Below are 26,743 nucleotides of genomic sequence, written 5' to 3' on the forward strand. Positions count from 1 at the left end.
TACTTGTACACACACATAGCTAAATCACATTGTAACAATGTACAGAAATGTATGATTTCAGATACAGAAGATTCTGTACAAATATAATACAGCTTTAGAAAAAACTTATTCTGTTATTCAACAGTTTTGTGGTAGTCATTTATTCAAATGAATAATTATTGCATCCATAGTTTGATTGATTAATTTATAGTTCAATGTCATGGTAGTTGGCAGTAGCCGTTCTTCCCTACCAGAGCACACACACACATATACAGTACACCAATACACACAATAAAAAAACACATACAAAACTAAATAGCTAGCTATATATACTACAAATAATTACTTTAGGTAAAAGACTAAAATTCCTGGCAGAGGATATGAATTCATTATAGTTGTACTTAAATAACAGGTGTTACAGCAGTGAGAGAATTCCGCCAAGAAGTGGCAGATGATGGAACAAAATTTTTTGGTGTTTGAGAGATTCCATACTTGTAGCAGCTTACTGACTATGCATGTGATTCAGGAACTTTGGCTGAAGTTCTATGAGCCAAGGAAACACAATTTATACCATTAGTCATATATTTTTGGTTGTATAAATGATCCACTAGCAACTGCACTGTATTATTATTGTTCCATGTGTAGTTCAAGGATGACACAAATATAAAAATGATCCAAGGATTCACAATCATTTACACAAACACTAATGGGAGAAGTCTAATACTTTATCAGTACACTGAATCAAATGAGATTAAATCTGAAGTGCAAACTGATGGAAGAACATATGCCAGAAACATTCCTCTCCCTGTGACTAGAGATATGGTGAATGTGCTAGATGTTACTGTATTCATAACAGTAAATAGCACTGCCTACCCATGGAGTAATTCATTTAGTATTGTACGATGTAGTGAAAGAACCAGCCTCATTACAACAAGTAAGTATATAACAGTAACTGCACAATATAATCGGGCATCCAGTTGTTATTGAAACTGCAAATCAATATACTACCTACTTAGACTGAAGTCCTATATTAGTGCTTTATCTGTGGAAACCATGTATCACAATATCTACTAAACATGATCACACATTAAAACTCCATAGCAGAAATTCTCCCAGTCTAAATAGAATCCATCATTTGTTCACCTGTAAGTTTTTGGGATATATAGCTTATCAAAATTATACTATGGTTCTAGTGCAGCTTGCATGGACATGAAAGAAATAGGGCATCTATGTATGTCAGCCAGAAAGACTCACATTTAGTTATAGCTGCACAGCTAAGCTGATTTTAATCCCCATCTCTATTACATATATGTGGTTACAATTATTTGCACACTTGATTTAATCAGCTAGCTCTGGAGAGTACTTTTTAATTATAAGCTCTGTTAATCATGTACTGTATTCATCCACATAATCTTTATCTAACTGACATAAATTTGTTTTTACTGTGCTGCAGCTGAAACAACAACCACAATTATGTCATCTGTAATAATGTCAACATCCATAGCAGTGTCTACTTCTAGCTCAATAGTAACAACTACTACTGCTACACCAGTGATTACTCCAACAGGTATACATATAATAATTGTTGTGTACATAGCCTTTCTGAGTTACTAAGTATAATATATGAAGTGTATCAGTATAATGTGTCTGATAAATAATATGTAGTACACTTAACAATAATATATTTTATTAGTCGACTCATAGAAAGTGTGGCTACTGTAGGGTACAGTTGTACCTCTATGACAATTAGTTACACTATGACCTGTCTCACATGATGCTAATTGCTAATACATGTCTTAACAACAGATGCATTGTATGAGCCAACCATTACAAGTGCATGTGTACATGAAGTCAATGAAGTTCAAAGACTTAACATTGAATGGAAGGTATGTTTTCCTTCACAGATACGCTGTACTGTGTATAAGTGACTTTGTAGAGTGCAAAAAATCTATACATATGTATGACTGCATGAATCATATGAACATTTTCTCTAAGAAAATTAAATTACTGTGTCTTAGTGCCAAATTACTGCACAAAATTTGTCCACATTTCTTTGTTGATGTAATTGTTGTAACACTGTTAATTTTCTGTGTTACCATGGAGTATTGAATTCATCAATAGTTACTGTTAAAGGTGGGGAGCATATTGGACATGGTTGATCAATAAAAATTAGAAAGAGGCATTGGGGCAATAAATGTGATATATATAGAGATAAGACACATGAAAGAAACATTAAAGAATTTTCACTTTTTCCAAATTTTTTGCTTGGTTAAATCATTGGAGACATCATTGTATGTATAATATGTTGCTAGACCTATCCAACATTCGCAAATAACAAGAATTAAGTATCCGTTTACATAAAATATGGCCAAATGTTTTACAAATGAAGCATACCTTAAAAAATAGCAAAGTTTACAAACATTGTTAACTACACCTGCAGAAATTCTGATCAGCTATAACATTTACTTCAATTATGCATGATGAAATATATGTAGTTAATTTCCAGTACTGAAAACACTTGTCACTTATGTAGTTCAAGGAGGGTGTGGATACAACTAACATTGACGGATTTGCAATTATTCTTGTTGGAAGCGTCATTTATCAGTACACCATATTGGAAGAGATAATATCACGTGTACAAACTGACGGAAAAACATACATCAGGAACATACCTCTCACTGACATCAGTGATGATGATATATTAACAGTTTCTGTACTGATAACAGTTAGTAGTACCATTCACCCCAGGAGTGAGCCATTTATAGTTGGAATATGTAGCGAACAAATCTCTATAACAGGTCAGTGAAGCAGTAGGTACAGTGTGCACAGTATATGTATGCTGCATAAAACTGAAATTACATACACTAATGACTTCAGAGTCACAGTACTGACTGGTGAGAAACTGATTTCAATCTTAGTAATAAAGCACTCATTATGCCACTATTGGTTCACATGCATTCTTTCAACCTATGCTATACAACCATGGCAGAAATGATCACAATGAAGCCTTTATTACTTGATCAAAATTGAATCCATGACCTTACTTTAAACTTCCCTAGTTATGTACTGTACTAATCACACACCCTAGCATGGGATACATGTCATCTCTGACTGAACTTCAGACTACTAAGTGTCTGTATACCCAACCCCATGATCTAAAGTACAGTGATATAAGCACACTATTATTTTGTTGCATATGGAATTTAATTACTACAGCTTCAACAACAACTATCACAGCTTCACCCATAACAGTCATTGCAACAACAACAACATCAACTATAACATCATCAGTATCTACTTTGAGCTCAGTTGCAACAACTTCATTTCAAATCACAAGTACTGTGCCATTATCAACCACTTCACCAGGTATGTATAGATTATACACACATAATATGCACCAACGTCTTAATTCAGTGATTGTGTTGACATAATTATGAACAACTATTATATGTATGACATTGCACAAGTTCAAGTGTAAGAGATAGTTTGGGTCTGGCTGCTTCACTGCTCAGTTGTCTCCACTGTATCATGGATTATTACCAAGAGTCTTTATTATGGACTCTTGTTATTACTCAATACAATACTGCTGTAGTAATCTGTACAATGTAATAAATATCTATCAGTTATCCCTGTTTAAAACTAGCCAGGCCCAGCTGCTTACTTTTCTTTATCCTTATAAACACAGTTAACTGACAACACCCTACATATTTCTGAACAGCACTAAAAGGAAGGCAAACCTATAAATACACGATGTAATTTTTAGCCATGCCGGCCTAACAGTTTGTTTACAAGAGGCACTGTCTGTTGCTAAACATGCTTAAAAGGTAAATTGAAGTACAAAATGGACATATACAGTACTCAATCAATCACTTGACTTGATTGATCTTACTATCTATCAAGATCATTATTGATCTTGACTATAAGTAGTTCTACACCAGCTTTATTATTGCGTTTGTATATGTTTACTCTGATGTGTACTAGTTTGCAGCATATGAAAATGTGTTAAGAAACAAACTAAAGTTGGCTGACTTTTGTAGTGCATCCATTATCACACCCTTAGCAGTAATTATACAATAAAGTATTAAAATAGTTTATTGACTCAGTCTTACAGCCTATTAATTTTATTTCAGGCTTATTTAGGTTAATTTATGAAGGAATTTTGCATATGTGCTGGTCCCACAATAGTCACTGTTATGATGTACGCTGTTAGGAAACTCCATGGGACCCTTAGTAAGTTTTAGTAGATAAACTTACTACCTAACTGTGTGGCCTTGGATTTTTACTGCATTCAATAAGAGTTTGTGATGTTAGGTTTCTGACTCCCTATTCAATAGCTTTCTTGTGGGTTAGTGGGATAGTAAGCTACTCGTATATAATAAAAAAAAGATACTTAAAGTAAATGCACATTTGAATAAATTTCTTGGTAGCACAGTGACAATCAATTCTGCAGCAAGCACAGGAGAAAACTGTGTACATTTTCAGTTTCAGTACCTGTTAACTGAAGATACAGTTAGCCTACAGAACAGCAGTACCTCAGCTGTGCAGTAAAAATATTTATAATGCTACAATTATAGCCACATTTGATGATTTATATTTAATATGCATATATGGACCCTAAATATTATAGTACCTTAAACTGAGAAGTAAAATATTGTGGCTAATCAAACTAAGCAATAAAATTAACAGGGTGGATGCTACCCCACCTCAATATTTCACTAAAGATTTGGTGATATGAATCTCTGATAGTTTCCACCCTCTAGGCATAAATCCAATATTCTAAACACACACCTTAGTATGGTTTTCCTGTGGAGTATTTTGTCACATTTACTGGTATACACTGGGATAGCTACGTAGTATCGGAAACAGAACTATATTCAATCTATAGAAATGGTACAAAGACGAGGTGCTCGATGGGTAACATCCAACTACGATTGGAATAGTAGTGTTACATCTATGCTTGAAGACCTTCACCTTATCACATTGACGCATGATTTCAAGACTAAAATGTTCTATAACTCTATCAATGATCACTCGGCCTTGAAGATTCTTCCATATTTTTCCACCACCTCCTATCCCACACACCACCAACATCACAAATTTAGCTTTTTTTTCTCAGAACAATAAATGATTGGAATAACTTACCTGTTGAAACAATCGAATCTCCCACTGTTGAACAGTTTTTAGTTAAATTATATGATTTATTGCTGTAACTATTGATTTTTGCAACTTACTCTGGGCTGGTCCCCTGGACATATCAGTTATTCTGTCTGTCTGTCCAGTAATAATAAAACACATTTGTTGAACAGCAAGTAGTAGTTATAATAGAAAGACCAAAAAGGGTACTGTTGTTAGTATTGGTAGCTTATTGTATAGCCAGTCTTCATTCTCCAATGAAACCGTGATCAATAAAATTAATGTGTATGTATGTAGCATGAAGAGCTTATGGAGTCCAAAATCCTGGTAGCATACTGTCACACAATAACCACATATTTATACAATGAAGCCCACTGCAATTGATTTGTCATTTGTATTTTTCCATGCAACAATCAAATTATTTAGGATGCTTATGGAGTGGCTGCGATTTTAAACATGATGCATCATAATGTTTATAATTGTGTAATTACCTCTCTACGTGATTAAAAATCAGAAACTCAAGAATATATGTGACCGGATTTCACATAACAAGGCTTCCACACACACAAAATCAAACTTACGATTTTACCAGAAATGGATTGCTGGTCTAATACACTATCATATTTCACACTGTACTTCCTTCAGCACTGACAAGTCTGGTTTCTGTAGCAGCTTTCTTCCGACCCTGTCAAAGCCACGAGTGTGAGATTGGCACCATTAAATGGCCATGGCTTTGTGATAATGGTGTGTAGTGAGCTGGGACTCCACAGAGAGCTCGCCAATAGTGTTCTCAGTCAATTTGGAGTAATTTGAGGGCCATGGAGGGCCATGGAGAGCCCAAACTTGGCCCAATCGTATTCTTACTCCATTTTATACCCGTATATTAAGACCACCGTCCACCCCCACCCTCCCACCCTATTACTACCATCTGTGATATTATTACCCGCTTGAAAAAAGCTGCTCAAAACAGGGCAAAGTTTGGGTATCAGAAATGTATACACCCACTCAGTGATAGCTAGTGAACAGATGAACAATTGGTGCAAATTTTGTTTGCACAGCTGTAGGCACTGGGAAGTTATTACACAATGATTCCTTAAAATCGCCATATCTCCTAACAAAGCTTTGTGCGTCGAAGCCTTGTTTTGTCAAATTCAGTCACATATATTAAGCTTTCCTCATGCAAATCAGCACAACCTTGTGTCTATTTTACAACTACACGTCACACAATAACTGCTAGTAGCTATAATACACCTAGGTGCACTGTATAGGTTTCATGTATCATTGCAGACAAATATGCATGTACAGTAGTATCAATATTGTGACTACGAAGTACAGGTTGCTGAACCAATATACATGGAATCAGCCATGCCTCATCAACTGTGCACCAATAATGTAATTGAAACTAAAATGTCTAGAAGTTATTAACAACTTAAAACAGCATATGCTATATCGACCATACATTGTTAACTTTACAGCTATAATATTATGATACTGACTGAACACCAGATGTGTGGTATACACTAAGCAACCAGAATGCTACACACAGTATACAGTACTTTTTACACTATCAATCTTCAACTATGCATTTATATGGAGCCATAGTATGCCAGGCTATACAATACGGGTATATCACTAAAAATACAATTAGTTTTTGGTATAGTATATATGTGGGACGTGAACCTTATAAACTTTGTCCTCTCTGATTGTTAGCAATGTCATCACAGTCTGAACAGTTCAGATTTAAGGTTATAACCTGTCTGGGTGGCTAAGACATGCTCCTCTTGAAATTAAATTGTGATATCAATGGTGCATGTTCAGTACAGATTGAGCCAATAAACAAACCCAATCGACATGTCATAGCGTGATCCATGGATACAGTGAATCCTAAAGTAGCCACAAAATGGTGCAACATTTTGTATATACAGTATTTCCACATTGTGCTCAATGTGATATCCTGAGATATGCATAGAGTATAGTGCTACCTCTTAACTTTGTTAACATTACACCATCACTAAGTGGTTTATCCACAATCAAACTTGTTAGCAATTACAGTATTAGTAAGCCAAAGTTCCTGATTAATTATGAGCCTGGTATTAAACCAAAAACTACATCAACATTTATTTGTTTTATCACTACACACAGAACTCACTACTATCAAGAGCACTACAATACATAAGCATTGAAGTGCAAGTGTATATAGAGGAAATCCTAAGTGTACGTGGTAAAATGTAGATACCATATGTGTGCAGTAGTAATGTTATACATTGTTGAGGTGTGCTTAACCACAAATTGCCCACTTGAGGAAGTTGTAGAGATTCACAAGTACACTTATAAAAGGTACACAGACAAAAGCTAGCATTTAGTCCAAAGTTTATGTAACAGCAGGTACTACTAAAATGAAGCTTGTAACATTATTGCTTACTATCTTCCTTTCTATAAATATATCAAGCTGTCAGGGTGAGTAATTTGTGGAATTGTACATTGTATATTACTTAAATGATAGAGGAAGGGATAGAGTTACATTAGCCACCATATACAGGTATATAGTTACATCCATGTGTCCTGATTTTAACACAGATATAACACTATTTATGCCAACAATTGTCAATGCTTGTATGAACAGCTCCACTGGAACACCCAGGCTGAATGTGGAATGGCAGGTACCCTGCTGTACATGTTCATAGCATTGACAGTAATTATATTTATACACTTTCAGTTTGACGTGAATGCTGAGCTTTCTGAAATTGAACAAATCATTATCACTTATGGGTCTGATGGAATACAGCAACAATACCTGTATGATCCTAGAGTTAATAGCACTGCTGAAGTTATTACTAGAGGAACAACATTTGCTAATAACATTCCATTATCTGGTGTGACAAGCAATGAAGTTCGTGTACGAGTAGCTACAGTAGTCCATAGAGCTGTTAATCCACCAAGTGCTGAGTTTACTGCAGTACAGTGTGGAGTAGCAATAGATTCCACTGATATACCAGCAGGTATTTAGTACAGTATATATCATTGTGATAAAATGTGTTTGATCACAGTAATAGTTCCTACTTCATCTTTGCAACTATCACCATCTTCAACATCAACTATCTCACCATCTACATCATCAAGCCCATCGTCTTCAACCAATCCTTTAAACACTGTAACAGCAAATGTAACATCTTCTAGTGGTAAGGTACCATGTCACGCTCACTTACTCATACACACAATGCACTTATGTATGTGCACATAACAACACACTCTTTATAGATGCTATTTACATACCATGTGCACATCACACACACAGAGTTTACATGTACATCTATATGTATGGACTGTATGCAATTTACTCAGGTTCTGACGATTTTCCAATATTGGCAGTAGTAATTACAGTTGCAGTTATTTGTGTTGTGCTATTGCTCATCATGATAATACTGATTGCATTCATTATCAGAATTAAATATAATTCAAGTAAGTGTGATCCCACATCTTTTCTTCAGTAATATAATATAAAGTACACACACAAACAGTTCATTGTATGCAAGTGAATGTTAAAGTGTTGGCAAAATATACTGTATGTGGAAATCTATAGTAATAATATATTTAGGTAACACACAAAACATTATGGTTCGTTGCGATACCATGCTCACACTATTATGCCAACATATAATCACGAAACTGCTACAATATTTAATTTTACTTCTATTAGAAAAAAGAAAAGATGCTGAATCTGACTCAGTAAAACCATTACAAAATGGGTAAGTATGCATAATATCGCTTAGCAACAATTATGAACTTAGAAGCAATCATGATTACATTGTATGATGTCACATTACTGTCAATCATAACATTACTGGTTTGTTATATCCTTTCAAGGTCATTGCTGTTCAGACATGCAGGAAAAGTCAATTATCTACAAACCAACTCCCAACTTATTGACTCTCAGTATAACACTGCACAGCAAAACGACACCAAGACACAAACTGTCAACAGCACCACACAACCTCATAGATTCTCTGAGGCTCATAAATATGATATACCAGCTAGCAACCAAATTAAAACAAAGAACGATTATGATCATATTGACTTTCAGTATGAACAAGCAGATCACCCATTTCAACAATCTTTTACAAATGGTGGATTAACTGAAAATGATACAATACAGCAAGAAAAGTACAATGTACTAGTCCACAGTAGTTCAATGGACAAATTAGGTAAGTTATTCCCTGGGATTGTTTACATATCATCGGACCATTAGTTTGACAACTACAAGACTATGCTATCATTACCACTCCTACCACACCCTAAACACATAAACAGTACCACAAAGCTTTTGGTTAGCATGTAATAATTATCTTATGATGCATACTATTAGCAGCACTTGTATGAAAAGAGTTTCCCCACTCTGTTCCCTTTGAGAAGCACTAACCACATTTAAAATTACATTACAACCTGTAAACATCCTTTCTTATGTAACATATAGTAAAGTATAGCCAATATTAATTTATCGACTTTATGTTACTCTGTAGGAAAAGATTGTCCTCACCCACCGACCACAACCACAACCACATCATATTACAACAAACTACATGATGATAGCCCTACTAACACAACTCAGACACTCCCTAATACTGGTAAGCTGTACTTTCAAAACTGAGTACAAATATAGGCACAGGAAATGCCAAAGGAATGTTGGGTTTACTACATTGGTAATGTTACTAACAAAACAGTCTAGGTTTGGTTATGTCAAGACACACCAATGTAAAGCATATCGCTATTACATTTGTTAGCAAAAATGTTTCATGGCTACACAGTCAGCAGCTTTATCAAAGGCTTCAACACAGACGTGTAAGGTGATATTCAGGGTCAATTACAGTCAATTGCATTTCCTTGGCTTGCTGTGTTCCTTTATATTTTCATCCACAACAAGATCTATTTTCTTCAACAGGTGAAGTATACTACTCAGTACCACTTAACATACCCAGTATACCAGCACCAACTAATGGTAAGTAGTTCTGCAATTTAATGTATCTGATTAACTTAAAATTTGCCAATCAGTGCCCATAGCACAAAATGTTAGTTCAAATTCTTACCACTCAATTCTTAAAACTCTAATATGATTGTACCTAAAAGTACAAAACACACTTTCTCGTAAGGGAAGTACCACTAATAAGTTGATGGTTCCAGGTACACACAGACAAGATACTTGGTAGTCCTTGACAAATAATTGATCAACACATATGGTCTCTTAGTGTTTTACCAACTATGGTGTCTAGGACATTAACTGTCAATCAGTAACAATTCAAGCTTAATAGAGCTTTTATTGTAACTATGTATGAGAAAATGTGGGCAATGAATGGAAGCTTTTGTTAAATACATGTAAGTACTGTACAAGCACTCACAGCGAAAAAGACAAATGCCATAATAATCAATCAATTACCTTGAAACTGTGAATGAGTTAACTACCTGACACTACAGTTATTGTAATGTACATGTAACTTGCTTGAATTCTTCAGTGAGACACTGAGGCTGCACTTAGGTAAGTTCAAGATATTTTCAATTTAACACACCTAGTTTGCCCACCCATTGAAGCACCAAGTGTCTGTTGTTACAAAGAAACACTCCAGATCCAATTAAACACTTACAGTGTATGTATCATGGATTTAAGGGTGTTCATAGATTCACTTGGTACAAAATCAATGTACAAACAGACATACATTCAACTTGTTGAATGGCTAAATGTTTAGCGGATCATGCTTTTTAAAAATGTACTTAACTCTTTGATCAGGATGCTAAAAAGAATGTAACGGTACTGAAAGCCCCTTCAAGCAAAAGGTTGGCTGTAATGCATGTTTATTTTTGCATGGAAAAACTAATCATCAATAATGAGATTAAATATGTATGTACATTGAGCAACTATTAGCTGTATAGTACTTGTATTACGAAACAAACGAACTAACATGAGATTATTGGCCAGCTGAGACACTATGTGGAATGGTTGTATAAAACCTTGTGCTATTGATTCCTGTATAACTTCCACAGAAGTGTGAATGGCATCTTGCAAACTAGTCCATATATAGGTCTTTTACAGAATGTATACAGCTTCTTAGAAGCTTCTCATCATGTTGCCATGTCATCTATTGTTCACCTGCCACCCCACCTTCTATTCACCACCCACCAGTTCTGTAGTACTCAGGATACAACTACAAGTATGTACAGTACCTACAATCTTTTACCTATTAAAGGTAACAAAGTGGTATACATCCTGGTGCCAACTTCTACAATGTCATATAGTAATTACAGGCTTCAAATTCCCTTATTCCTACAGTATGTCACTTCAACCAAATACCAATTTCACAAGTACCACACTAAGTTTTCTGAGCACAGAAGATACCTGTATATCATGCACAAACTGTATGTCCTTATGTAGAGGAACTGGTCTAAGCTAGTTGGTCACCTATAGGCCAAAATTTCTTGGCCTCAATAAGCAGGTGGTTACATTTGACAGGTTACTTACAGTATAATATAATTTTTTATTTGAAGGTATTTAAAGCTGCAAATACAGGTGACTGCTAAGACGGGTTCCACTGTAGCTGTATTTACTGTTGTATACATTCATTATTTTTTTATTTTATAGAAATGAATATTGTAGATGATACACCTCAATATGATAAACTTAGTGAGAAACCATGAAGAAAAAATGATGAAAATTTATGACTTTTTTATTAAGAGAAAAAAAAAAATATACAATACACACTGTACCCTATCCTTATAATTTAAACAAAAACACATGTACTATACATACAATATGTATGGTGATAAGCAGTTAAAGAGCAGCAAATACATTTTATCACCAACCTCCTTTAGTACCACTTCCAGTGTTCCTGAGTGAAACTCCAGCATGACATGTGTTAAGCAGAGAATTCCTAAGATACACACACATGATAGCTAGAATATTCATACAGGATGGAAGTTACCCTACCCATACAGATACAGAGAAGCCTACACGTTTAAATTTACATTTAGAGCTGAAATATATACCTATCATACAGTACGGTAGTACTGTATATTAGGGATCATGGAGATTTGGGTTTTCCTAGTCAAAAAAATTCACCCAAAAACCAGCTTCACAACTCCATCCTGGCACCTTGGCAGCATTGGTTAGGTAGCCCAAAAGTGCCTTCAGTACGATCCTAAAGGCTTCCAATAAATTGTTGTTGTTTTTAAATTATCCAATGGAATTTTCTACTGACTAACTGTCTGCCTGCCTGTCTGATGCCTTCAGGCAAGTGTAACTCGATAATGGCTAAGGCTATGGGCTTGATTTTTTCACTGTTTGATGTTGCTTCGTCCCGAGATGTGCCTTTTGGCATACCGCAGTATGTACAATGCACACATCATGGACTTACTGTACTCCTGTGTCCCATTTCTTTTGCTGACAGTCCAAGGTGTTGATTCGCAGTAGCGGAATGCATGGCTTCCCTACAGTACATTTGTAAAAGGGGATCGTCCGTATTTTCCGTGGTGACTGGACTAATTGCAGAGATGATTCTAACACTGTTCTTTGTTTGTAACGCTGTGTAATGGGCTGAGCATAGCTGAAAGCAAAGCGCAATGACCGCTGCACTTTCAAGGCAGTAATTGATACTGTAGTTGGGGCACACGAATCGTCATAATTTCGTAGTGACTGGATTGTTGCAGAGGCACTTCTTCTACTGTTTTTCATCTGCAGCGCTGTGTAACAGGCTGAACATAGCTGAAAGCGAAGCATAATGGCCACTGCACTTTCGAAGCAGTTTTTGATAGCTGGGGTGCACGTTCAGACGAAAACATTAATTCTGGTGCCATCCTTTCTTTTGATGTGGTATGCATGGGTTCACCAGTCATAATAATGTTACAAAAAAAGTAAACAAACAAGTTTAAAGAAAAATTAGAAATTTTAAGTTCGATTAGGGATCATAGAAAAAAAAGTAGGGAAACAAGGGAGGTCGCCTACACTTGCAGATATACTAGTGAACAATTAATCCCTAATTCAGTCTTGGTCTTGGGTATAGACTGGATTAAAGATTAAATGTTCACTAGTATATCTGGAGGTGTAGGCGACCTCCCTTGTTTCCCTACTTTTTATTTTTTCTATGATCCCTAATTGAACTTAAAATTTCTAATTTTTCCTTAAACTTGTAAGTTTAAAAATGAATTCACTTTACATGGTGGGGGAGTATTGTAGGATTTGTTTGGTTAAGGTATAGCTAGGGAAGGGATATGTCATGTTGACTTTACACCTTTCCTTCACACAACTTGGCATTATTGGTCAAAGCCATACAGTATGTGCCTCCAGAGCAACCCGAAATAGTTTCGATAAATGTCAGTTTATTAACTGACTATTACGTTTTCAGCCAAATAACTCAACCTATGGGCTATTGTTTGATCTTGCTCAACCCCAAGACATGCCTTTTCGCCCAATGCAGCAACTACAATCGTCCTCCTTTGGGTCTCATATTATCGCTAGGTATTGATTTGCTGGTAGCACATCAATAACTTCACTACAACCATCATCCATATCGAATGGTACTTCTCATACTGCTTTAGTTTGCGATGCTATGTAAATAGCTGAAAACAAAGCCAAGTGTACAGTGTATATTCCCTAAGTTACATGATATAGCAACAAGATATACAGGTAGTGAGGACTCAAATAATAAGTAAAGAAAGGAACCAACCAAACAGCAATAATACACTACAACTGGTTTTAATAATTCAAACCACATTAGGGTAACACACACACATGCATTAAATATTATACTGTAGATAATATTATATAGATTGATCACAGGGTTGTATTATAAATTGTACCATGATTACCAATAGTATTATTTCATCATCATTATTGCTTAAAAAACAATGTGCAGCTACATCTATTTACTAATGTTTACTAGATAGTAGATACTAGTCTTGTCCCACACGCTCGATCATATAAAGGCCGTCAGGTGACTTTGGTCCACTTTATTAGCAGTAGAATATTGGTACAAACATGCATCTTATGCTCATTAATGCTAAACTTGCCATCCACTTAAAGGAGTGATACTTCATAAAACTCATTGGTGTGACTAATAATGACTTATAGACAAAAACCTTCTTAAAATTAAATAATCAATAACAAAGATGCTACTACTAAGCTGGTACATGTATATAGCATACTTCCTGGGCCAAGAAGTTGGACTGATGTCACCAGACAACCTTTGCATGATCAAGTGTGTGGGCGGCTAGGGGATGAGATAATTAGATATTGTATATTGAGGCACACCTACTGCCATAAAAAATAAAGAACATTGAAAGGAAAGACTGTTGATAAGCTGTGAATTTAAGAGAACATTCTTAAAGTTTTGTCTCAAGCATTTACTAATGATAACTTAACATATGTCCAGCAGCTGGTTTACGTCAGCTACATGGTACCCAGTATGCAATTGGTGTCTTTGGGGAAATTAGTCTCATATGTGAATACTCTCATATGAGCAAAAAGTTGCGTATACCTAAATGGAACTACATATGAAAAATAAAGGGTGTTCGTTAAAACCCAGACTGACCAAAGGTCAATGTCGATTCTTCAAGTAAGCCAATTCACACAATAAACTTCAACGTACACTCTCACCTTGTAGTAGCTCTGCCAAGGATACAATCAATGGCTCAGACAGCAACAGCAAGGCTTAATAGGATGTACATGAAACTATATTCACTCTAAAAACAACCTAAATACTTACTTTCCAATACACTTCACTACACAGTCATTACAAAACTACTCCATAGTCAACCATCATACATGAGTAATCACCTGAATTCTTATTAGAATCAAGTTGTACACTGTACAAAGTAACAGAAGTTAAAGATGACAGTCAACCTTCCAACTTCTTGTAAAACATATGGCCATGCATGATGAAGCTAAGGAATTGAAGGTAAGCCCTTAATATTTTAATTAAATCAATATTCCAGGATAGACAGTGTAAAACTTTTGAAGGTTTAGCTGCTACAGTATATGCAAATAGTCCCTCGCAGTTTATCCATCGTCCCATGTGTTAAAAATAAGTAGCTAAATAGTTTCAAAGAGTAAATTATCTTTCACATCGATTCTAATAAATTCAGGCGACTACTTGACTATACTAAAAAGAACTCATAGTTTTGTAGCAATTGGGTAGTGAAATGTATTGGAAAGTAGTTTAGCTTAATGTTAGGCTGTTTTTAGACTGAATATAGTTTCACGTGCATCCTATTAAGCCCCGCTGATACTGTCTGAGCCATCGATCGCGTCCTTGGCAGAGCTGCTACAAGGTGAGGAGTGTACATCGTAGTTTATTGTGTGAATTGGCTTACTTGAAGAATTGACCTTTGGTCCAGGCTTTAATGAACACCAGAAAGGTTGTATATATGTCCTATAGATAAGCTTTGTTTTAACATGTTTTCTTGAAGCCTGAACGAGGGTGTGGCATACAGTATTTCTGCCTATGTTGTGCTGACAGTACATGTTACACGTACATTGGTGTTTTACAAGTGACAATTGGTATCGTACATAAGTATGTTTGCAGGAACAGTTCATAGGTTGAATGGGATGGCTAACTACCTCTGTCCCATGAAGTTCAGTCACAACTGTAGGCTACCGAATTAATGTACATAAACATGACACAGTACATTTAGACAAAGTAAAAGCAGTTGGAGACAAACACATCTATTTGTGTTCAAACATTTCCTTTACTGTTTACTTCATGACATTATATGCAATAACATACATTTATTCTCTAATACAACAATACTATCTCTAACACAACATACAAATCATTTATATATGTACTGTATTTACCTGAGAAGCTGGAATATCTTTCTCAAACATAGCATCCTTCCATTACAGACTCATGTTCAGCTATTATTATAACAGAGAGACAAAAACTTATTAAAGGTAAAATCTAGTTGTCAGTATAGGCACGCACGCACCCACGAACCCCTGGCAGTTCATACAAAATAAATGCATATAGGGACTAACTGGTGATGTGCAAATCTTGCTATGCACAAATACTATCCTATTTTATATACAAATAAGATCAAACAATGAATTCTTGAGATGACAAGGTATGTTATGGCAAATAATCTATCAAGGTTGACAAAGTGATGTGTTAGCTTCTAGTACATATGTTACATGCTGATTGCATAAGAACCTTGGGCATGAGATATAGGGCTGAGTGATTGTGACATTTTGCTACTTTCACGATTGTAGAATGCAACATATCACAATTATGATAAATCACGGTGTTAGCATCATGTGTATAACTTTGCATGAATTATTTATTTAATACACGGTGAAATTATGTACAAATGTTTGACACAATTAAGGTCATAGGCAGTTATAGTTTAATACAAACAGCATAATGAATAATAGTATATACCCTTAGAATTCAACAGTTTCTAACAACTTAACTTTAAACTGTGCAGTAAGATTTATACATAATGAACTGTATCAGGCTTGTTTTCCAGACCGTGTTCTTTCATAACAGTATGTGCCACTATTTTGAATTTACTAATATACATTTGCATGTAATGTCACAACATCATGATTATTTATAATACATATCAACATCATGATGTTCATAGACAACCATGATTAATCCCGTAATCGATATAATTTCCCAACTCTAGCATGATACATGTAATAAGGTAGACATTCACCACCTTTAATAGCAACAAAAAGGTCAATGCAGTTAAGATTCAGGTATACAAGTTTCCTAACAAGAAAAAAGAAGTTGATATGAGAATCGGAAAGAGAATCCAAAGAACTATCCCATACCCTATGCCACACATACAAGACAAAATATAATTGGTATGCCAAAGATTAACTTCAGAAAATAAGTAAATAATTGTGTTGTTCGTCAGTTGCATTACCATAGCTATTGCTGAAATTGAGGAGGTTATCAGGGACTAATTAAGGAGGATCTCAGTAACGAATTCGTTGAAGAAGTAATCACCAAATGCATGACATCATTGGTTTGGAAGGGGTAGAAGTACCTGTACAGTAACAGATAGTAAATGGTGAAGATAGAATTCAAAGATGCAGCTTTCATGAAGTGTGAAGGGCGGCATGATTGATCCGAAGCAAGATAGTGCCAGTGTTAATAAAAGTCAGATGAATGGTGACGAGATTGGTGCAACTGCTACTGGTGAGATAACAGTACGTTCATGGAATGTGTGATTGCCATTGGGATTCATGATGCCATGAGCCTGTGCTCTTTGACACCTTTATCTCCAAACACATGTAGCTCATCAAGGGATTCTGCCACTATCACTTACACAAACTTGCTGTAAAGACATTTGGCAGATGCAAAAATGAAAATTTATAACACAAAGTTATGTTGTATGAACATGTTGATGGATGATGGTATATGTTATCTCAAAAAAAAGAGTTCCTTTGTATGAAAGCTAGTTTTTCGCAAAGCACAGTTGTCCATCTGACCACACACATTTGCTATGTGCTTGTCAAAGCAGGCAAAATCCTGATATGCCAACAAAACAACAGTGTATCTACTAATGTGTCATATGACACTTTGGTGTGACTTGTTTCACAGGACACACCTTTACCACATTATCATAAAGGAAAATGCCTAATGGCTCCTTACACTTGTTAAAAGCCACAAGCATGACATAATGAAAAATGTAATAGGCAATATGACATACAGGGTGGAGCTACAAAGCCTTTATAGTTGAGAATCTTCTCTACAAGTACAGTAATACAAGTGACAGTTATACTTATATGTACATAACATCCCATACAAAGAGTTTTGATTAATTTTCTTGCATTCACATATGTGCTTTTATGATAGGAGGAGTGTACACAGTAATCTAACAAGCACTTCATCAGCTATTAATTGTTTGATTATATACATGTATTAATATTATAGCTAGCTATTTGGCTTCTTTCGACTACATACACTAGCTAGGCATTACAACTTACAGCAGAACAGCTGCAAACTAGTGGAACAAAGGCAGTGACATTATAGCTACGATGGAAACAAAGCTGGTTGATAAACAAAGGTCTATTTGATTGTAGTTTGGTGCACAACTCTCCAAGATAGGCATACCCCTACCTCAAGGGCAAATTCTGAGTGGTACTTTGTTATACACACTTGGGGAAGTTAGATATAAGTCTATGTATGTGTTATCATAGCTAATATTTATGGTGTATGTTAATTCATACAAACCAAGATACAAACGTACCTACCATTTTCAAAATTCTTCACTCAAGAACCACTGGAGTTTACCTCACGAAATAACTGCTTCTGATTCATCCATAACATATTGTATTGCTGCTTTTACTGGAGATTGGTCTCGCTTTTTCATGCTCTTATCCTACACCTGTCCTAGCACCCTACACATTGCGTATATTCTAACTGTTTCGTTCAGTTTGAATGGCGATTTCGCGAATGTTTGAATGGGCGTCCAGCCGTACTCCCATGGCATACATGCCCATGGCCATCTGGGGCTGTCCATTTCTTCTCAACTAAGAGTATGCGTTACGAATGTTCGAAGGAAATGATAGGTTAGCTGTAAAGAGCGATATACAGGATACTTTTTGTTGTTAACTGTTATGCACCTATCAATGTATTGCCCCACTATCCCCCCCCTCGGGCATATATGGGGCCATAGTGGGGATTTGACACAGCCGAATGTCAAATGCCCCATAGTAGGGCAAACCTATCGTGTCAATTCCCCCTGTAAAGCCCCACTTACGCCCGAGGGGGGGTGGTGGGGGCAATACATTGATAGGTGCATTACTTGAGCAAGCACTCATGTCCGAGCCCGTCTATGCACTCACACACATGACATAGCAGTACAATCATTGTCACTCACAACTTGTTAATTTCAGTACTGCTACGCTATGATAACATGTGGTAGCTGCTAACAACTTAGAATGCATCTTACATCCATATGCCACCCTCAGTTTCAAGTGAGTGTCACTGAAATAGGCACTGTAGTACAATCTGCGACCGCAGTCAAAGCTGGTCAAGATCAATTTTGACCGTTGACTTTCATCGAAAATTTGTCTTGACCACTGATCTGGTTCCGTTTATTTTCATGTACTACTTGTGAAGCTTTGACCGTGCTGGGAAAACAGTTTGACCATTGTTCTTTGTGAAAAATCGGCATTGTTCATTGACCATTAGTTTTGACCACGGTTGCAGATTGTAGTACAGTGCCTATTGGAATGACACCCCCTTGAGTTTTATCAATGAACTAAGCATTTTAGGTCACTTTTGCCATCATCTTTGTCATCATTTCAGAACTGTGTTAACTTTATTCAAAGTGATATCAAGATTGCTAAATCTTCCTGCAGACACATGTTTGACTTGGCTGCCACTGCTTCAATATCTTCAAGAAGAATATTTTGGCAAGAGATTACCCAGAATGGTTGGGGGAATCTTGAACGCTGACCACTTTTATACTTAAGTTTTTTGTTTTTTTCCCTTGCTACACCCACTCGTGGGGCATTTTATTGCCTTATCCATGGTCATGTGTTTTACGAGGACTCACTCACTAGTTAGCTATTTATTTATTTTTATTTGTAACATAACTTTGTTATTCATCAATATTGATAGTTTCTCTCTCTCTACATCATCAGTGTACATATTTTGTGTACTATACTTGCAGAAATGTTCATGTTCATGACCTAGTTTATTATCTAGGGTATCATGAATTCTGGCCATCAAGTGAAGGCTATGAGCACTCCACCTACGTAGCATGTCACTGAAATATATATGTAACAGTATTTGGACATTATTTAAAGAACAAAAGATCAATCTGAAAACTTTACCCCCCCTTGGAAATGCGTATGTACAACCTGTATATACTGTATGAGAGAATAGAGCTGCCATATGTGACTGTCTCTGCTTAGTCACAAGCATATAGTTAATACGCAAGAAAGAAAAATATACACATGTTTTAATAGAGCCATTACTCAGGGAAACAAGCTTCAAACCTATACCATACTTATTCGCCTGCTCATGGAGAGTTCAAATATCTTTTGTTTTGTTTCTGTAGCTCCATGTCAGGTGTGTTTATTTACAACGCAGTAGACGTAACAAAGATCATTATCTTTAATGCCTTCTCGTTTGTACAGGATTAAAACTATACCTGGTGGATTTGAAGCCAAATCCTAACTTGGTAGATCAATGCAAATGAAAGTTATGATTGTGAATTTATGCACCTGTACAGTAGTTTATTTTCAGGAAAGTTGGGAAATTAGGGAGGTTGCCTACTAGTACTATTGCCTACACCTGCAGGTATACTATAGTGGACATTTAATCCTTACTTCAGTCTATATAGACTCTATACCCATGACTGAATTAGGGATTGAATGTCCACTAGTTTATCTGCAGGTGTAGGCGGCTTCCCTTGTTTTCCTACTTTTTTGTACTTTATGATCTCTAAAATTCCTAATTTTTCCTTTTACTTGTTTGTTTACTTTTTTGTAACATTACATACCACATCAAAAGAAAGAATGGTGCCGGAGTTAATGTGTCTGAACTCATGTCAGGTAGTAAGTGCAAGATGCATGGTTTATAGGTAAAACCCAGATTCCGTAAGCTGTACAGTTGTACATTTTAGCAAGGTATGAGTCAATGTCACTGTTGAAGAATGGGTTGGAACCAAATAGCCACATGGAATCACAGTGACTGCTCTATTGGAGTGATTGCTGTATTAGAGAAGTTGGAAGGAATTGTGAGTATAAAGGCAAGAAAACCATTAAGAATAAATAGAAGAGTAAAAGTAGAAGGATAAATTTTAAAAATTTTTTTGGTCTGCCTACCAGCTTGTTTGCTTTCCGGCCTGCCAGCCTGATAGGTATGGCTAACATGCCCCTCAGTTATCTATTAATGTACGGATATGAGATTTTACTGATTATTTTGATCAGCCAATATTGAAATTCAATGCTAATAACAAATCCGATGGTTATGTTTAACACGTATTTAGTAAAGTTGCCATTTTTTTTTAAATTTTACTTTTGTCTGAAACAATATACATCAGGGCCAGTAAATTATCTGGCTAAATAATCTGCTGATACCTATATTACTGAAATTTGGCTGATAAACTGATTTATGATTATTTACTATACCGACCTAACACAGCCACCATTCCCCAGGTCTAGCTGCACTTTTAAATAAGCATATCGGAAATAAGCAGAGTATATAATGATCACACCCATTGAAGTAGGACAGAGACTCACTCTTATAAAGCAATCACTCAACTGCCATATACCATATTGTAATAGAACAGTCGCACTTGTTTATCATACTGTAGCTGTACATGTGTGCCATAGAAAAAACCCCGAACAAGCTAATATGTTGTATGTATCCAAATGACAAACACTATTGAAACAAAATGAATGATGGTATTATAACGTGCAGTGGCTTGGTGGGAAATCTTTACTTTGGCATTGATTGTGTTGATAAGTCTGGTTGTTTTTGTATTGTTTTGGTGTTTACTTATGTTATGTGATGTGTTCCTCTGGAAAAGGAAGAACGGCTGTAGCCAATTGCCTGGAGGCTTTTAAATATATAATCAAATTAAACAAAATAAAATTACATGCCAATGTAGAAATTTTTCCACAAAACTATTTTGTAATATCATCTTTCATATCTCTTGTTTCACTGCTTTTTGTTGCTTAAATCCCAACAATTAATGAGGTTTTAGATATATTAGTGGTAATAAAAATAAGCCTGTTTGTACATACAGTAGTATATGTATCCATGAATAGCAAGAGCAACGGAGTGGTTAAATAACTTACCAGCGTGATCCTTGTAATTAGTAGTTCTATTTATACTACTTATGAAAAAATTCCAACATGCATACATGTGCTTGTTGAATTCCTATGAGTTTGTGCCACTAAAACCTTTCACATCATATTAACAAATGCTTTTGAAAAAAATGCAGACGTGAGACAATCTGCTTGTAATTTCTTGTTAAATTTAATAGTGAGTTCTGGTTTCTTTGTGACTCTATGAAAGAGTGAGTCTGCATGTCTACCACACCTATGCAAATACTATGACAGTTGTTTGGTATACAATAAAAACTGAGCACTGTATTTAATCTACTAGTAAATAAATGGCAGGCGAATGGTAGTGTACCTTATAGAAGTGGTAGCTACATGTAATATACAGTTTTCCATTGATCTAATACAACTTGTACATCCTGGTCTTTATACTTGTAGCACTGTTTTTGACTTATATCTCCCACACTTACAAGTAATATGTGACCCGATTTTGGAAATTCAGTCTTAATGTCATATGTGAAATGTCATAGAAATCTACACTTATATGTGTCACCACTAAAGCAGTTATGTACCTGTTAAAATATCTCACAGAATTTTGGCTACCAACTACATACTGATCTAAAGCTGAGTAGAAGTTAATTTGTACCTTATTTTAATCATAAATATTTCAGTTGTATATTGTGACATACTGTAATTATAGTAAGGCTGATTTTCCAAAATCCGGTCACATATACTAAATATACTACCACAGTAAGTACAGTATACAGTTTTTATTCTTCTTAGCTACATGTAGATTGACAGTATGCATATATGCCAGTTCATTTGGCAGTAGTTAGCGATAATTATTGTGAAGTAAAGGCAATACACCAGTACAGTATGTATTATTATTGTGAGGGTTATTATTTGTGTAGGTATGTTTGGGTATGCAAGAGAAAAGTTTTTGCTCTATACATATTGTTACTGCTTTTTATTGAAGGAGGTAAGGAGTTATTTCTTGATTAAATCTTGAAGCTAAATAAAACATGTACTGTATGTATGAGTTCCTGTAGTTGGAATTACAGTAATTAAAAGCCATACTAGATTTGTACAAGTGACACTTAATATGGGTGGAGTTAACTACTACATTCTCAACATAACAACACTTTGTAGTTAATGGTTACTATTTAGTTAACATTGTATAGGATGACCAAGCCTGTAACTGATTACAAATTGATCAAATTAATCAAATGTTGAAAAGGGTGTGAATACATGTGTACTATGATGTGGTTTAGAACTATGTTTCCTCGTAAGTGTTTCGGTAATACTGTATAATAGTGTATCTATGCACGTACTGTACAGCCAAATATTAAATCACGTATTTATTTATAGATGCAGGTTACCCAATAAATGTGACTGCTTGTATCTCTTATGATGCTACTGAAACTCCTCTTCTGAATGCACAGTGGGAAGTTAGTAACAAATGTATTACTAGTAGTGTATCTAAAAATCAATATTTAAATTAAAGACAACGTGTATACAGTGTATCTGTGTTAATGCTGATATGTCTTATATGTCATAGGATTCTGGAATTACTGGAACAGTTGTTTCTGTGTTTATATTTTATTCAGTCAATGGAGGGACTGAGAAGATTATTATTACACCATACCAAGGCTCCAACATTATTACTGATGTTGCTCTGTCTGATGTTCAGTATGGCTCTGATATTTCAATGCAAGTCTCAGTACGCAGTAATTCTACAACATCAGGGAGAAGTGAAGAGATCATAATGCGTAAGTGTTAAATGTTTTTCCTGTCTCTATATGAAAAGGGTTTCTGTATTTGGAAACTTATGTGGTTTGTTTTCATGAGCAATGAATTTGAGTATGTAGGTAACTATGGTATTGTCATAGTAAGTATAGCTGTATATGTGTACTTTAAATTAAACCATATCTACTGTAATTCTATCATATCCACATGTGTAGGTGCTAATCCTCTCTATGGCGTGATGTGGTCTCATTCTGAGTCAAATATATTGACATTTACTTGTGTGATGGCATGTAGAACTAGTACAATTCGAGGCTGTGCAGTATTTTTATTTCACAATGTATCACACTCAACTCATGCCAGCCAGTCTGATCAATTATCAGGAAACTTAGAAGAAGTGGAAAGTCGTAACAGCACAATTCAATTTGTTAATGTATCATTAAGCAATCCTATTACTTACATTGCTGTAACCATACCTACTGATGTTAGTCCTGTACTTGGAGAACACCTAGAAGGCACTATTTCACTGGACAATTTTATCAGTTAGTTTCTTATTTAAGCGCATTGAGATACATACATACGTATATGTACATGGAAATTTTAACTAATAAAATGTACGTGTGTACAGTTAGCGTGACTGAAATTGTGTAATAACAGCAAAGTTTGTGAGTACATACGGTTATCAGGTCTCCTGAAAATCCCTTAATTTGACCATGACTAATAAATCTTATGTTTCACAGATGCGGCAGGTCAATGTTTTGGCAAACCCAAAAATAAATGTAAATCACATGATCTCTTAAAAATTGCTACTATGACTGAATATTGTGCAAGCAGTAACAGGTATAGTAGCAAAGGGAAATGAAATGGAGCTCCAGCAATTTATTTCGGGAGGACTAGCTTTTGCACCTGTCAAGATTGAAATACTCTAATAAAACAGTCATATAAACTCTAACAAAGTAGTCAGTTGCAGCTGAAATAATTTGCATTTTTTGGCCTGTCGGGTCACTACTAGAGAGCAAACAATCCATGAAACATGTGATTAATTTGATATGGCATTAAAGGCGTATATACAAACAAAGATATGTGGTCCTCATGGTCAACCAGTGGATCAATAGTACCTGTTAAGGTCCAAGATACAGTAGTTGGCTTATATTTCTAAATGAGGCATGTATGGCATGGCTAATTGTCTAATGACTGGTTCCATTAAATTCTACCATTTTGGTTGATATTGTGTATATCTCATATGGATTTCTAATTCTCCAGGTTCGACAAGTTCTATCAGTTCTTCCTCAACAGTTAGAGTGTTTACAAGTATGTTTACTTAATTTTTAAAATTCAAGTGAAATATACATTACTGTATTATGTAGCAGTAATTGGTGGCAGTGAAATGTCCAGCAGTCCATTATTACCTACCATATCTACAAGTATGTGTATTGCAAAGTATACATTATACATGTATGTGTTCTTATGTCTTATAGCAATGACTCAACAATCTGGTCCAGTAATGGCACCATTAGGTATACATGTGCTGTACAGTATGTACTACTGACACATTCCCACAGTAACTGTATGTACAAGTTCTCTAATAGAATGCACACTTCTTTTGTAGGTAACAATTACTTTAATAGAACACACATTGTTAAAGCAGGCGCGTGCTCACAAAGACCGTATGCTTGGTTTCTAAAATTAGTTTGGAAAAAGACATGTGTGCATGTGTATTTATGTCTGTCCACACACCCACGTGAGCGAAAATAAGTGTTCATTGTATGACTGAAGGCTATTTATGGACTGTATTGACGGTTAACTTTCTTATCGACTGTTTTTGTTATGTTCAATTGAATGGGATATGCCCTATCATCATAGCCACTTATATCTGTAACAGGCATTTAGTGACCGAAAAATAGTGAACCAGGCCTTGTAAACTACCAGAAATAGTACTTCTTTTCATAGTGAAGCTATATCAAGAGGAACAGCTCTAAATTTAGAGACTTTGACAAGAGAATTTGCATCAGAAACATATTAGACAAACTACAGTACTTGCAATTATAGAAAACAGTTGAGAATATATTACAGTATTGTATGGAATTTGTGTGCCTGATGTTTAGAAGTAGCTCATCAACTTGTTTGCAGGTGACAAGACCTCTAATAGAATGCACATTTGGTTTTCAAATGAATACATTTGGTTTGTACATTCAGGTATGTGTAGTACATTCAGGTACATTCAGGTATTGGTCTGTTTCCTGTTGAGGTCATGGGTTAGCATGGGGGAGACCTACAGTAGCCACACACCTGTCTATACTGTCATGGTGACAACCAATAGTTTAAGTCACAACATGTGTGTAAAGATGTATACAATAGAATCAAGAGTTAATACTATTATTAACTCTTGATAGAATGTTAAATATTTATCAATTTATGCAATGAATGTGAGTGTGCACATGCATGTATACATTTTTAAAAGCATTCCTGTTTGTCCATTATGTAGATATTACTGGTAATTAATACTATTGACAGTGCAGTAGATATACTTTATTTTCTGTTCAGGGATATGAAACCCTGCTCAATTGCTGTAATAGAGAATGTACAGTAAATCTACAGGTGCAACAAGTACTGTAAGATCTTCAACCATGAAAATACCTACAAGTATGTTTGTTTGATCTAAAGTGCTACATGTATATACATGGACAAGGGAGCATGATAACTCTGTAAACAGAAAAATTCAAACATATTAATGAAAAAAGAAGTGAAGTTTAAATTCCGTATTACAGATGTACAGTATGGGAGGTGTATGACATTATAACTGCATGCTTATACCAGTCAAGTTGGGATAGTGATGTTGAATGGCACAAGTTTAGCAGGATAACCTTTCTTTTTTGATAGCAATGCTAGTAGTTGTTTTATTTGACTAGTTACATGTGGTTCAGCTCTATGAGCTCAGCTATGTATCCTATTGAAGTAATTTACCTCTTTGTAGGCTAATAGTCTGCGGACAAGGGGGTAGGACAAACCCATGTGAATGCGTAATAATGTTGCACAAGTACCTGTACAAAAGGGCTCTACAGGACTCGATAAATACTTTGGTTCTACCTAGCTAGTTAG

The 26,743-nt window shown here is 35.5% G+C and overlaps 3 protein-coding genes and 1 long non-coding RNA gene across 8 annotated transcripts; 3 read left to right on the top strand and 1 right to left on the bottom strand.

Moving 5' to 3' along the window:
- The first annotated feature begins 354 nt into the window (after positions 1-354).
- LOC136249021 (transcription initiation factor TFIID subunit 12-like) lies at positions 355-3,470 on the top strand. Its single transcript, XM_066040917.1, has 5 exons — positions 355-913; positions 1,433-1,546; positions 1,786-1,865; positions 2,513-2,777; positions 3,196-3,470. Exons 1-5 carry the CDS (start codon positions 649-651, stop codon positions 3,408-3,410), a joined length of 939 nt encoding a protein of 312 aa, XP_065896989.1. The 5' UTR covers positions 355-648; the 3' UTR covers positions 3,411-3,470.
- A 3,994-nt stretch (positions 3,471-7,464) lies between these two features.
- On the top strand, positions 7,465-11,900 carry LOC136259120 (uncharacterized). The gene is made up of 10 exons (XM_066052557.1): positions 7,465-7,569; positions 7,690-7,772; positions 7,829-8,111; positions 8,160-8,291; positions 8,455-8,571; positions 8,810-8,858; positions 8,977-9,314; positions 9,630-9,734; positions 10,049-10,105; positions 11,738-11,900. The coding sequence occupies exons 1-10, from the start codon at positions 7,509-7,511 to the stop codon at positions 11,791-11,793; spliced, it is 1,281 nt and encodes a 426-aa protein (XP_065908629.1). The 5' UTR covers positions 7,465-7,508; the 3' UTR covers positions 11,794-11,900.
- On the bottom strand, positions 11,799-18,521 carry LOC136259165 (uncharacterized). The gene is made up of 3 exons (XR_010703232.1): positions 18,353-18,521; positions 15,947-16,006; positions 11,799-12,026 (listed from the first exon to the last, which is right to left on the bottom strand). It is a non-coding gene; the product is annotated as an uncharacterized lncRNA (long non-coding RNA).
- On the top strand, positions 18,075-26,422 carry LOC136259129 (uncharacterized). 5 transcript variants are annotated; one of them, XM_066052558.1, is made up of 9 exons: positions 18,075-18,165; positions 22,813-22,880; positions 23,270-23,349; positions 23,460-23,670; positions 23,863-24,186; positions 24,908-24,955; positions 25,012-25,068; positions 25,123-25,161; positions 26,243-26,422. In XM_066052558.1, exons 1-9 carry the CDS (start codon positions 18,137-18,139, stop codon positions 26,299-26,301), a joined length of 915 nt encoding a protein of 304 aa, XP_065908630.1. In that variant the 5' UTR covers positions 18,075-18,136; the 3' UTR covers positions 26,302-26,422. The 5 variants fall into 5 exon arrangements, with proteins under 5 accessions (XP_065908630.1, XP_065908636.1, XP_065908662.1 ...); XM_066052564.1 differs by having other exon boundaries at positions 25,015-25,068; XM_066052574.1 differs by lacking the exon at positions 18,075-18,165 and adding an exon at positions 18,423-18,670.
- The last annotated feature ends 321 nt before the right edge of the window (positions 26,423-26,743 follow it).

This window comes from Dysidea avara, chromosome 1 (assembly GCF_963678975.1).
Source record: "Dysidea avara chromosome 1, odDysAvar1.4, whole genome shotgun sequence".
Classification (NCBI taxonomy): domain Eukaryota; kingdom Metazoa; phylum Porifera; class Demospongiae; order Dictyoceratida; family Dysideidae; genus Dysidea; species Dysidea avara.

Excerpts from the sequence above, each read along its gene's own strand:
- LOC136249021 (XM_066040917.1), top strand. The coding sequence starts at position 649 with ATGATCCAAGGATTCACAATCATTTACACAAACACTAATGGGAGAAGT. Across the intron at positions 1,866-2,512 it reads GACTTAACATTGAATGGAAG|TTCAAGGAGGGTGTGGATAC; the intron begins GTATGTTTTCCT and ends TCACTTATGTAG. Across the intron at positions 2,778-3,195 it reads CGAACAAATCTCTATAACAG|CTTCAACAACAACTATCACA; the intron begins GTCAGTGAAGCA and ends TAATTACTACAG.
- LOC136259120 (XM_066052557.1), top strand. The coding sequence starts at position 7,509 with ATGAAGCTTGTAACATTATTGCTTACTATCTTCCTTTCTATAAATATA. Across the intron at positions 9,315-9,629 it reads TAGTTCAATGGACAAATTAG|GAAAAGATTGTCCTCACCCA; the intron begins GTAAGTTATTCC and ends GTTACTCTGTAG. Across the intron at positions 10,106-11,737 it reads TATACCAGCACCAACTAATG|AAATGAATATTGTAGATGAT; the intron begins GTAAGTAGTTCT and ends TTTATTTTATAG.
- LOC136259129 (XM_066052558.1), top strand. The coding sequence starts at position 18,137 with ATGGAAACAAAGCTGGTTGATAAACAAAG. Across the intron at positions 22,881-23,269 it reads ACTGCTTTTTATTGAAGGAG|ATGCAGGTTACCCAATAAAT; the intron begins GTAAGGAGTTAT and ends ATTTATTTATAG. Across the intron at positions 25,069-25,122 it reads ATTACCTACCATATCTACAA|CAATGACTCAACAATCTGGT; the intron begins GTATGTGTATTG and ends TATGTCTTATAG.